This window comes from Aphidius gifuensis, linkage group LG6 (genome assembly GCF_014905175.1).
Source record: "Aphidius gifuensis isolate YNYX2018 linkage group LG6, ASM1490517v1, whole genome shotgun sequence".
In the NCBI taxonomy this organism is placed as follows: domain Eukaryota; kingdom Metazoa; phylum Arthropoda; class Insecta; order Hymenoptera; family Braconidae; genus Aphidius; species Aphidius gifuensis.
The window spans coordinates 7,598,693-7,611,836 of record NC_057793.1 but is presented as its reverse complement, the minus strand read 5'-3'; the positions used below and the strand labels follow the sequence as shown (position 1 = coordinate 7,611,836).

General features: G+C 24.7%; 3 protein-coding genes across 6 annotated transcripts; 1 reads left to right on the top strand and 2 right to left on the bottom strand.

The window, feature by feature from the left end:
• Positions 1-99: 99 nt before the first annotated feature.
• LOC122859254 (protein phtf) lies at positions 100-4,753 on the bottom strand. Of its 2 annotated transcripts, none has more exons than XM_044162689.1 (12): positions 4,149-4,753; positions 3,914-4,053; positions 3,566-3,777; positions 3,152-3,496; positions 2,928-3,072; positions 2,451-2,847; positions 2,231-2,370; positions 1,821-2,133; positions 1,507-1,735; positions 1,187-1,426; positions 1,014-1,109; positions 100-946 (listed from the first exon to the last, which is right to left on the bottom strand). In XM_044162689.1, the coding sequence occupies exons 1-12, from the start codon at positions 4,172-4,174 to the stop codon at positions 797-799; spliced, it is 2,433 nt and encodes an 810-aa protein (XP_044018624.1). In that variant the 5' UTR covers positions 4,175-4,753; the 3' UTR covers positions 100-796. The 2 variants fall into 2 exon arrangements, with proteins under 2 accessions (XP_044018624.1, XP_044018625.1); XM_044162690.1 differs by having other exon boundaries at positions 409-946; positions 2,318-2,370.
• Positions 4,754-5,656: 903 nt separating this feature from the next.
• LOC122859252 (glutamate [NMDA] receptor subunit 1) lies at positions 5,657-10,562 on the top strand. 2 transcript variants are annotated; one of them, XM_044162685.1, is made up of 14 exons: positions 5,657-6,008; positions 6,159-6,410; positions 6,501-6,695; positions 7,102-7,376; positions 7,446-7,559; positions 7,628-7,775; positions 7,843-8,053; positions 8,132-8,266; positions 8,341-8,498; positions 8,556-8,790; positions 8,880-9,028; positions 9,137-9,467; positions 9,553-9,806; positions 9,872-10,562. In XM_044162685.1, the coding sequence occupies exons 1-14, from the start codon at positions 5,841-5,843 to the stop codon at positions 10,112-10,114; spliced, it is 2,868 nt and encodes a 955-aa protein (XP_044018620.1). In that variant the 5' UTR covers positions 5,657-5,840; the 3' UTR covers positions 10,115-10,562. The 2 variants fall into 2 exon arrangements, with proteins under 2 accessions (XP_044018620.1, XP_044018621.1); XM_044162686.1 differs by having other exon boundaries at positions 5,805-6,008; positions 6,501-6,689.
• On the bottom strand, positions 10,456-12,962 carry LOC122859253 (protein Pixie). 2 transcript variants are annotated; one of them, XM_044162687.1, is made up of 3 exons: positions 12,867-12,962; positions 10,773-12,581; positions 10,456-10,682 (listed from the first exon to the last, which is right to left on the bottom strand). In XM_044162687.1, exons 2-3 carry the CDS (start codon positions 12,549-12,551, stop codon positions 10,635-10,637), a joined length of 1,827 nt encoding a protein of 608 aa, XP_044018622.1. In that variant the 5' UTR covers positions 12,552-12,581; positions 12,867-12,962; the 3' UTR covers positions 10,456-10,634. The 2 variants fall into 2 exon arrangements, with proteins under 2 accessions (XP_044018622.1, XP_044018623.1); XM_044162688.1 differs by having other exon boundaries at positions 12,778-12,897.
• Between the last annotated feature and the right edge of the window lie 182 nt (positions 12,963-13,144).

Sequence of the window (13,144 nt, the reverse complement as noted above, 5' to 3'; positions counted from 1 at the left end):
AAAAATAATTACTATTACTATTACTATGATTTTAATTAAAAGTTCCAGTTTAATTATTTTATTATAGATGTATATAGAAAAAATAATAGTCTAGAAATATTTTAAATTTAAAAATTTAAATTTTATTGTTATTTACTTATTTATAAACTAATCAATATATTAAATAATTATTTTGTTAAATTTAATCATGCTGTTTTTTGATTTTTATAAATAATTTAATTTTTATAATTATTCATATTCAATTAAAGCCAAGAAAATTTTCCAATTTGAAATTAAATTTGTAAACAAAAAGTGCAATAAATTAATAAAGAAAAAAATTAGTTAAATGTACTTGATTGAATAAATTTAAATTAAAAAGAAAAAATGAATAATTTTTTTTTTTTTTTGAATATAAAACAAGGTGTCAAGTTTTACATACATATATATTTAGCATTTTTTTTTTTATATAGGTATTTACAATAAACAATCGTAACAGTCATGTGTTCTATTTAAAAAATGCATAGTCTTATTATTCTAATAATTATTCTATAATTTTTATATTGAAATATTCAATATAAAATTATCTATAACACAAAAAAAAAATATATATATATTTACTTGTATAATAATTTAAAACAAACAACAAAAAATAAAAAAAAAATTTCAAGTACGTATCTAGATTAAATAACATAACAAAAAAAAAAAAAAAAAATTAAATCACTGGATGCTTCAATCACATCATTAATTTATATATGATAATAAAAAAAAAATAATAATAAAGACTTATAATCGATGAATTTTATTATCACTTTGTCAACTACTTAATGCTAATTTTGTGAAGTTTCAATTTGAAACCAAGTAATTCGGATAGAACACCAGACAATGCAGAAAGTAAAACAACTTTAGTTATTGTATACAAATATGGATTTGCAGATAGTCCAGATATTTTAAATGGGCTTTCAAGTTCCTGAAATAAATAAAATAAAAATACTATTAATTTAAAAAAATGAATAATTTATTATTGATTGAGTTACCTTAATTAAATCAGCAGCTAATTTTAGAACACTATTTGCAACTGTTAGTTCATCTTTTTTATGTGGTTTTTGTTCAATTTGTAAATAAAGATTTATCTAAAAATTAAAAATATTAATGATTGTTGTTGTTGTTGTTTTTTTTAAGTAGAAAAAAATAGAAAAAAATTACTTACCTGTTCTGTTATTAAAACAGATAAATTTCTATATTTTTTATTAATTTTTGTTCCAAGTGTCATGAACCTCAGTATATAAATACCAAGTGTAAAACTCCAAAATAGTGCTTCAATATTATATCGTGATTGTAAGCTTTCTAAATCTTTTATTAATTCAAGACTTACAAATGAAAGTAACAATAAAGTTACAATAAATACAGCTGAAACAATAACATCAACTGAACGTTGAGGTCCTCTTCTCTAAAAACAAATAATCAAATAGATATTTTTAATACATTCATTTGAATGGAAAAAAAAAAACAACAATTAATAAAATTTACCTTCAAATATGATCTGACACTGAGCCATGTTTTAATATTTCTAACTTTATTAAGACGAAAATGTGGTAATTCAGATTTTCTTGCACGTCTTGATGATGTTAAATGTGAAAATAATTTAGCATATAACAATCTTTGTTTAAATGTACGTTCAGCAACTCCAAGTAGAAAAAACAATAAACAAGAAAGTATAAATCTTTCAAATGAAAGAATAACCAATACCGTTCTTTCCCTGTTGTTAAAAAAACAAAAATTTATAATTACATATGCATCAACTAAAACATAGTATTTTTAATTATAAAATAATATCAACATACCAAAGAGTACTACCAAATGCAACATCAATAATTTTACAAATAAAATTAGTATACATTTGTAAATTAATACCAGCAAATTCAAAAATACCAAAATTATCATTAACCAAATTATTTGTAATATCAGAACTAAAATAATCACTTAATCTTCTTATTGATGGTATAACTGCAAGTATTATTGATAAAACAAGTCCACCATAAAAATAATCCATACTTTCAGGCATTGATTCAGCTTTAGCAATTATTGATGAACTAATATCAAGAACAGATAATTCAGCTTTTTTAATATCTCCTCTTGTCCAAATTGTGCATGAAACTTTGAATAATATATTATTTATAAATATGTATATAAAAAATTTAATAATATAAATTAAATAAATGGGTGTTTTGTCAAAAAATTATAGACAATATACCTCGATCAGATGCCGTACAACTCGAATTAAGAAGAATTGATGGTTGAAGATCGAGGTCCCATGAAAATGGATGTTCAACAAACTCACCATATCCAAAATTATTTGTTTCACTATGTCCCTCAGATTCATTAATATCAGAACTAAAAAAAAAAAATAAAAAAGATTATTATTTATTTATAGTTAATTCAATAAAGTAAAAATATAATTTTTAAAATTATACCTGTAACTACAATCATCACTATTTGTTGTAACACCAAGCCATTCAGTTGCTGATGTTGTTGCTTCAGTTAATTGATTTGTACCACCATCTTCACATTCACCCTCTTCTTCACTTTCACATTGTTTTTTTTCTGGTGTACTTGTTTTACCTAGACAATTACTAATTCCAATATTAACATCTAAACAATTATTTGAATTATCTGTTGATGAATTTCTTGTTTCTTTATTTATTAATAATTCTTTGTTGACTAATAAATCATCATTTTCTAATGATGTTTGAGTTGATAAAATTAATGGATCATTGTCACTTGATAAATTTCCATTTAAACTTTCAAAACCATCATCATCTTGTTGAACTATATCTGTATTTTCTTCTTTAATTATTGTTGTATCAATACCTTAATTAAAAATTATTATTATTATTACTTGATTGTATTATAAATAATAATTATAAAAAAATTAAAAAAATATTATTTACTTGATTGTATTTTGTCATTATTTATTTTTTCAATAATTTCTTTTTCTTCAGTTATTTTTGAACATGAAGGAACATCAATATCAACAGTTGTTTTAACAATTGTCTCGTTATTTGGTAATCTTGAATTAGCAACAATTCTTTCTACCTGTTTATAAAATAATATATAAATAAATAAATAAATAACAATAATAAAAAATGATAATAAGGTAATTAAATTAAATAACCTGTAATTTTTCTGATGTACCAGTTGCTGTCAACACTTTCATATTGATACAAACTTTTTTAGAAAATTTAACAGATGCTGTAACATTTGTTGGATATATTTTACCAGATGATTCATTTAAAATTGATATATCTTGTGTTGATATTTCTTGATCAGTATAACGTGGATTTCTTCTTGTTCTTAATTTACCAGAACGATTTCTTTCATTTCTTGATCTTCTCATACGTGATCTTTTATGTCCATTTACCGTTATTGGATCTGAATTTGTTGACACTATTTGTGAATGAACAGTGCACAATATAAACATCATAACAACTGGCATTAAAACTTCTGTCATTGTTACCATCTAAAATTAAATAATAATTCATTTAAATTTGTTTATTATTTTTGCAAAAAAAAAAAAGAAAAAACTTACATTTGTATCATTTGTGTCTTTTGCACCTCCAAGATAAATATAAATATTAAAAATTTGTAAACAATATAAAAAAAAAAATAATAAAAATATTTTAAAACTTGTTTGTTGAATCCACCAGTTTTTGTAAAATGGAAGAAATACAAGTTGTTTAACAGCCAACCATGTAACCGTGACAAGACCATGTTTAGCTTTGGCCTTGGGAAACGAGGAACCTATTTAAATTAAAAATAAACATTTTTTTATAAACAATAAATAAACCGTTATATTTTAAACAATTTAAAATAGATGCAATAATATTTACTACAAAAGTATTAATTAGTATATTATTTAAATAAAATATAAATTTACCCCTAACAAGATCAACATCAATAAATTCAGTCTTTAATTTAGCTGTTCTCATTGGAACATTTGTTAAACCACCAAAAATTCTCTGCTCTACAGTTCTTTCCCACTGTTGCTTGTCATATGTTCCAATTTTTTTTTGATACCTTAACAAAAAAAAAAAACAACAATGAAAATTATTATTTAAAAAAAATACTGTAATATATTATTAAATATAATTTATTGAAATAAATTTACTAACCAATAGACTAATTTATCAAGTCCCATCTTGTTGAATTATAATTAATCAAGTGTTATCACTTTCACGTCAACTGACAAGTATGACAAGTTAAAGTCAGTATATGTGATGCAAAAATAAATATATAAACTAATAATAACAACAAAAAATTTTATATTGTTAAATTAAATTTTTTTCTTCCAAAATATACTTCTGTGATGAATTATATATTTTTTAATATTTAAATATTGATCTTGATTAAATTTACATTTAAATAATTTACACAAATATATCATAACTTGACAAGTAAATTTTATTTTTTTTTTTTTTTCTATAATAAATTTATAAAACTAATTGAAAATAAATATCTGGTGATTGGACTAAATAAGTCATTGCAATTTGCAAGTTATAACAGTTGCAGTTGGCAACTAAATACAAAGTAATTAATTATTTTTATTATTATAAATTTTTTATTGATGTGTCTCTCTTTAAATTCCCACTCGAGAGAAACAAGATTTTTGTATTATAATGATAAAGTCAAGTGACAGTCGATATTTTTCTCTCCTGAATTTCTTTCTTTGACTTATATCAAAGCACTTGCAACTTGCAGGAGAGAGAGTTGCTCACTGGTTCTCTCCTTTCTTTTTTTTTTTTTTCAACTCTCTGCAACTCTCTGTCTCTCTTCTTTTATGCACTTTTTTTTTTGTTGCACTTAAAAGAGTAGCGCGCGCAGCTCTGTCAGCTGTATAATAAGTTTTCAAAGTCACCAGCAGATGTAGCATTTAAATTCAATATCTGATAATGAATTTAATTAATCCAATCAAGCTTCGTGTGATAATGAAAGCTTTTTCTCACACTTACCTGAGGCTATAAAAAAAAAAAAAAAAGTCCATCAGAAAGGAGCTTAATTATCAATGAAAAGTAATTATTTATTTTTTAATATTAATTTTTCAATTTTAATTAATAAAATTCATCAAACAAACCTGGTAAAAAAAAAATTATTCAAAAAAATCTGTATGAAAATGTGAAAGCTCATTATTAATAATACAAAAAGTACTATATATCCTGGATTATTTTGTATTTTAGCTTATTTAATTTATCGTTTATATTGCTTATAAAATACAGGTCCTGAATAATAATAATTCACAAGATTATCTGGCTACATAAATTTCTTAATAAATTAATAATATAGGTACAAGTTGAACCAGGTTACTGTGTCATCACTTTTAGCTATTTATATTTAAAATTAATTATCAAAATTTATCACATAAATTTCTCTGCATTCTTTTCTACCTGTTAAAAAAAAAATCAGTCGAAAAAATTTAATTGCAAACGTAGGGTTAGCTCAATAGCAATGATGTTTTTTTTTTTTCGATATAAAAAAAAAAATAAAAAATAAAACTAAACAATTATTGAGACGCAGTTAACAACAGAATATAATTTTTCGAAACTGATTTGATCAGAAATTTTCGAGTTGCGAATGCGCAGCATCCAAATGGATCAATGAAAATACACGAGAAATTTTTTTCGACACTCGGGCTGTGGCAGTCCTCAAGGGCTGACTCTTTTTAATATTTTTAATTTTATCAAATCTTTACCACACCCCATTATGTACTTAAAAAAAATTTCAAATAAATGATATTTTCATTGAAAAAAAAAAACAAATAAATTCAATGTTATTTCAATAATAACGCAGTAAAATCAAAAATAAAAAAAATGACAAAAATAAAATATAATAAATTAACAATAAATATATTTTTATTTATTTTTATTTTTACGAGCATAAAATCATGTGAAGCTGTAAGTGGTAATCCAATATCATATAAAATTGGAGGAGTTTTATCAAACAATGCAAGTCAAGTACATTTTAAAAAAACAATTGATGTAAGTTATTTAAATAAAAAAAATAAAAATTTTATAAATATTCTAATGTAAAAATAATAATTTAAAAAACATAAAAATATTTTATTTAGCTATAAATTAAAACAAATTTTTTTTATAATAATAAAAAGCACGTGTTTATTTAACTTGCAGAATTTAAATTTTGATTTACAATATGTCAATCGAGGAATTGTTTTTTATCATACTGTTATTGGAATGGATTCAAATCCAATAAGAACAGCATTAAGTGTTTGTAAATCATTGATAGCTGAACGTGTTTATGCTATTGTTGTGTCTCATCCTTTAACTGGTGATTTATCACCAGCAGCAGTATCATATACAAGTGGATTTTATCATATTCCTGTTATTGGTATATCATCAAGAGATTCAGCATTTTCAGATAAAGTATATAAATTAAATTTTAAATACTTGTTGTACACAAAAAAAAAAAAACTTTTAAACATGTTGATAAAATAATTTAATTAAATTTTACAGAATATTCACGTGTCATTTTTACGTACAGTACCACCGTATTCTCATCAAGCTGATGTTTGGGTTGAACTTTTAAAACATTTTAACTATATGAAAATAATATTCATTCATAGTTCTGATACTGATGGACGAGCATTACTTGGAAGATTTCAAACAACATCCCAGAGTCTTGAGGACGACGTGGAGATCAAAGTACATGTGGGTTGCGCACTCTTGAATTTTCAAAAGCATCGTGTGTCGACCCTTGTATTATAATATGTGTTTCATCTAGATCTTGTATCTGCACGCTAAACATTTATCAATATTTCAGGATTCATTTTTAAAATCACTCTAATATTTCAAACTAAATTTCATTATTTTATTGTGTTACACATCCTTTTATTTTATTGCACGATATAACTATTGATAAAATACAACGTAAGTATTGATGATGATGATGACAAAAAAACTATATATCCATGCAAGACCACTGATGCATGCGTGATGTTATAAATGTTATAAAATTATCATAAAAAAAATATATATATATATAATATAATATTTAATAAATATACTATTTTAATTTTCTTTATTGTTTTTTTTCTTTTTTTTTATATAAAAATAGGTAGAATCAGTGTTGGAATTTGAGCCAGGACTTGAAAATTTTACAACTCAATTAATGGATATGAAAAATGCACAAGCACGTGTTGTTTTGATGTATGCAAGTCGTAAAGATTCTGAAGTTATATTTAAAAATGCTGGATCATTAAATATGACTGGTGCTGGATATGTTTGGATTGTTAGTGAACAAGTACTAATGGCATCAAATGCACCAGAGGGTCTACTTGGACTGAGACTAATAAATTCAACTGATGAAAAAGCTCATATTAAAGACAGCTTGTAAGAATATATATTTATTTTTTTTTAATAAATAAATGCAAATTATCTCTATGTATTATTTTTTTATAGATATGTTTTAGTTTCTGCTCTTCGTGAAATGAATGAGACAAAAACTATCACTGAAGCACCAAAAGATTGTGATAATTCTGGATCAATTTGGGAAACTGGAAAAGAATTATTTGGGTAAATATTATTTTAATTTTTTTCTTACAAGTTTATAATTTATTTATTTATTTTTTTTTTCAATGTAGATTTATTAAAAAACAAGTATTGGAAAGAGGTGAAACTGGTAGAGTTGCATTTGATGATAATGGAGATAGAATATTTGCTGAATATAATGTTGTTAATGTTCGTAAAAATAGAGAACATGTTTCTGTTGGACAATTTGTTTATTCTCCAGTAAGTTTAATATTTTTTCTTTTTTAATATAAATTTAACTAAATATTCTATTTTCAAATAAATAAAGGACACACAAAGAATGAAATTACGTCTTAATGAAACAAAAATAATATGGCCAGGTCATTTGAAAACAAAACCAGAGGGTTTTATGATTCCAACTCATTTAAAGGTATTGACTATTGAAGAAAAACCATTTGTTTATACCCGAGTTAGTGAAATTGCTGAGTGTCTTCCAGATGAAATACCATGTCCTCATTTTAACAGAACTGAACACGATGGTAAATTTAAAAAATCACTAAAATAAATTAGTCTAATATAAATTGTATTTTTAAATATATATTTTTTTTTTTTTTCAGTAACACGTTTTTATTGCTGCAAAGGATATTGCATAGATCTTTTAAAAGAATTATCAAAAACAATTAATTTTACATATACATTGGCTCTTTCACCTGATGGACAATTTGGTAGTTACATGATTAAAAATAGCAGCCGTAAGTATTATTATTACAACAAACAAAAAAATATAAAAATAAATAAATTTGTTAATAATTATTATTTTTTCAAGTTGGAGGTAAAAAAGAATGGAGTGGTTTAATTGGTGAACTTGTTGATGAACGTGCAGATATGATTGTTGCTCCATTAACAATAAGCCCAGAAAGAGCTGAATTTATTGAATTTAGTAAACCATTTAAATATCAAGGAATCACAATCTTGGAAAAAAAAGTAAAAAATAATTAAATAAAATATTATAAACAATAAAAATAAAAATAATTAATTTAGCCTTCTAGATCATCAACATTGGTGTCTTTCTTGCAACCATTTAGTAATACTTTATGGATATTGGTGATGGTGTCGGTGCATGTGGTTGCGCTTGTTTTGTACCTCCTTGATAGGTTTTCGCCTTTCGGGAGGTTCAAGCTGGCTAATAACGACGGTACCGAAGAGGATGCCTTAAATCTTTCAAGTGCAATTTGGTTTGCCTGGGGAGTATTATTAAACAGTGGAATTGGCGAAGGTTTATTTTTATATTATCTATATATAAACAAAAGAAATTTTAATTTATAATAAATAATAATAAATAAATAAATTATGAAAATTATTTAGGTACACCACGTAGTTTTTCTGCAAGAGTTCTTGGAATGGTTTGGGCTGGTTTTGCAATGATCATTGTTGCTTCATATACTGCTAATTTGGCTGCATTTCTCGTGTTGGAAAGACCAAAAACAAAATTGACTGGAATAAATGATGCTCGGGTAAAAAAAAAAAATAATAATAATAAAATATAATTATTTAAGTATTTAAAAATAAATATGTAACATTTTTTTTTTTTATTTGTTTTTATATATTAATAATAATAATAGTTAAGAAACACAATGGAAAATTTAACATGTGCAACAGTAAAAGGATCATCAGTTGATATGTATTTTAGAAGACAAGTTGAATTATCAAATATGTATAGAACAATGGAAGCAAATAATTATGATACAGCTGAAGATGCAATACATGATGTTAAAATTGGTAAATTAATGGCATTTATATGGGATAGTTCAAGATTAGAATTTGAAGCTGCTAAAGATTGTGAGCTTGTAACTGCTGGTGAATTATTTGGAAGATCTGGTTATGGTATTGGTTTACAAAAAGGATCACCATGGGCTGATGCAGTTACACTGGCAATATTAGATTTTCATGAAAGTAATGAAAAATTAATTTATCATATTATTAAATAATAAACTAAATAAGCTTAACTAATGATAATTATTTTTTTTCTAATTTAAAGGTGGTTTTATGGAAATACTTGATAAAAATTGGATACTCCAAGGAAATTTACAGCAATGTGAACAATTTGAAAAAACTCCAAATACACTTGGTTTAAAAAATATGGCTGGTGTATTTATTTTAGTTGGTGCTGGTATTGTTGGTGGTGTTGGTTTAATTATTATTGAAATGGCATATAAAAAACATCAAATTAAAAAACAAAAAAAATTAGAAATAGCAAGACATGCAGTTGAAAAATGGCGTAATTTAATTGAGGTAAAAATTAAAAAATTGAAAAAAATTAAATTAAAGATAATCTATTATGTATATTTTAATTATAGAGACGTAAAAATCATCGAGCAATACCACTAAGAAGAGATCAAGCAATAAGCACAAATGATCCAACAACAGTTAGTTTGGTTGTTGATGCTGTTGCAAGATTAAATCAACCATTAAAAAGCCCTGCTAAAAATCCAGGTAGAGCATGGCCAGGTGATGATGATATGCGACGACGTTCATCATCACGACACGATGACAATATCCGTCTTTCACCAGCTGTTGATGTATCACATCTTGTTGTTTAGTTTAGCATTTAAGTCAAATTATTAAATAATAAATAAATGAATTTAATTCATGTTAAAATAATAATAATAATAATAATATTAATAACAATACATGTTGTATAAAGATTTAAAAAATATTTAAATTGTTTATGATGAATGTTAAAAATTGTTATAATTTTTTTGTTACTCGATGATAAAAAACAAAAAAACAAAAAAAAAAAAATGAAAAAAAAAAAAAAAAAACTCTTACGATTGTGCCAATGTTACATAGATATCAAAATGAAAAATTATAAACTGCCAGCCAGATTAAAATAATAAATATAATTTTTTCAGTTAATATGTCAATTAAATTAATTAAGATATTTATTTATTTATCTCGATTTATTTCATATAATCCCCACCTGTGTACAATGAATCATGTAGAATTATAAAATTTTATAATTTAAGAAAAAAAAAAAAAAAAAACATTTATCGAATTGATATATCAATTGTTGATGGTACTTATATAATATTGAAAATTAAATATTTTTATTTTGGTTATTTAATCTTCCAAGAAGAAATATTGACCGGCACGTTTTTGTTCCATATCCTGTTGAAAAATAAAATAAATAAATAAGAGGGTAATTTGATGATTTCGATGTTATTTTGTTGTATAAAAAAAAACAATAAGATGATTTACCTTGACAGATGAATTTTTGTTGATTCTTGGCCGGAAATTATTGGGATCTCTTCTGAATGTTATTCCAAGAAGTTCAAGGAATCTATTCATACCATTTAATAATGATTGTGGTGTATGTGCTGTTGTTTTCATTGATGGAATACCAGAAAAAACAATAACACGATCAGCAAGATATGTTGCCATAATAAAATCATGTTCAACAACAAAACCAGTTTTTTTAGCATGTAAAATAAATCTTTTAATAACTTTAGCAGCAACAAGACGTTGTTCAGAATCAAGATATGCTGATGGTTCATCAATAAGATAAACATCAGCTGGTTTACCAAGACAAAGTGCCAATGCAACACGTTGTAATTCACCACCAGATAAATTTTGTACTTCTTGATCCATAATATCATCAATTTTTAATGGTTTCATAACATCAGTTATAAATTGTGGATGTATATATGCATCACGTATTTTTTCATGTAATAATTGTCGTACAATACCTTGTGATTTTGGACTTATTTTTTGTGGTTTATAACTAATATGTAACATTGGAATATCACCAGAGCCTTCATCAGGTGCTAAATTACCAGCAAGCATTCTAATAAATGTTGTTTTACCAGTACCATTTTCACCAAGTAATACCAATATTTCAGAATCAGTAAATTGTCCTTTTTGTACAATAAGAGTAAATGCACCCATTGTTTTAGTCATTGCTGGATATTCATAATGATTCATTCTTTTAACTTCTTCTTCAGTAGCACTTTCAGCAACTTTAAATACAAGTGATTCTTCACGAAAACGTAAATTTTCAGTTGGTACAAAACCATCAAGAAATATATTAATACCTTCTCTAACTGAAAATGGCATTGTAACAACACCATATGCACCAGGTACACCATAAAGACAACATATAAAATCAGATAAATAATCTAATACAGATAAATCATGCTCAACAACAATGATAAATTTATCTGGACTTATTAATGAACGTATTGTAACAGCAGCATTTAAACGTTGTTTAACATCAAGATATGATGATGGTTCATCAAACATAAATATATCACCATTTTGTATGCATACCATTGCACATGCAAAACGTTGTAATTCACCACCAGATAATGCTTCAATATTACGATCTTTAATATGTGTTAAATCTAACATACGACATATTTCTCCTTGTTTATCACATTCATCTTTTTTATCCAATAATTGTTGTACAGTACCTTTTACTGCTTTTGGTATTTGATCAACATATTGAGGTTTAATTAATGCTTTTAAATCATCTTCAAGTATTTTTGTAAAATAATTTTGTAATTCACTACCACGAAAATGACTCAATATTTCTGACCAATCTGGTGGATCATTAAAACGTCCCAAATTTGGTTTTTGTTTACCAGCAAGAATTTTTAATGCTGTTGATTTACCAATACCATTTGTACCAACTAAACCAAGTACTTCACCAGGACGTGGTATTGGTAAACGATGAAGTTTAAATGAATTTTTAGAATATCTATGTGTTGTATCTTTTTCAAGATTACTTGGTAAATTTATTATTGTCACTGCTTCAAATGGACATTTTTTAACACATATACCACAACCAATACATAATTCTTCTGATATTTCTGCTCGTTTACTATTTGGAGTAACTTCAATACAAAGTTTACCCATACGTACAACTGGACATGAACGTTTACATTCTTGTCTACATCTTTTAGGTTTACATTTGTCCGTATTAACAATAGCTATACGTGTTAGACGATCAGTCTCTTCCATAGACTTTTTTGGAGGCATTATTAACGAAAATTTAGGCAATGCCTAGATCTAAAACAAAACAACAAAATATTATTAGTAGGTAAATATCAAATATTATAATTAACATTTATTAAATCTAATATTATTTTATGAGTTTATATCACAATAATATTCATTGGGATTTACAATGTATAACCTTAAAAAGTTTAATGGTCATGCTTGTTAACATATTGAGACAATGTTAATAAACAAATAATAAACTCACAATGTATTTATTTATTTTTAATGATTATTTATAAAAAATTTTTAATTATTATTGTAATTAAATTAAATAGAGTAATTTTTTTTAATAACCTGTCAAAATGAGAAACGTGGAAGTTATGATATTTTACAATTTTTTTACACGCTCCTTTCGTCACTGCGAACCGGGGCGAAAAGATGGCCTCTTTGTCTATTATTATTATTATTTTAAGTTTTTTTTTTTTTACCTCTCTCAAATGGCTGACAACCTTTCACTCCTTTCACTGGAATTTTGAGTAAAAATAAAGTGAAAGGATGGAGAAAAAGAGAGAGCTTTATAAATATTAAAAAAAAATTAATTGGCTTATTATTATTAATAAAATTAAAAAAAA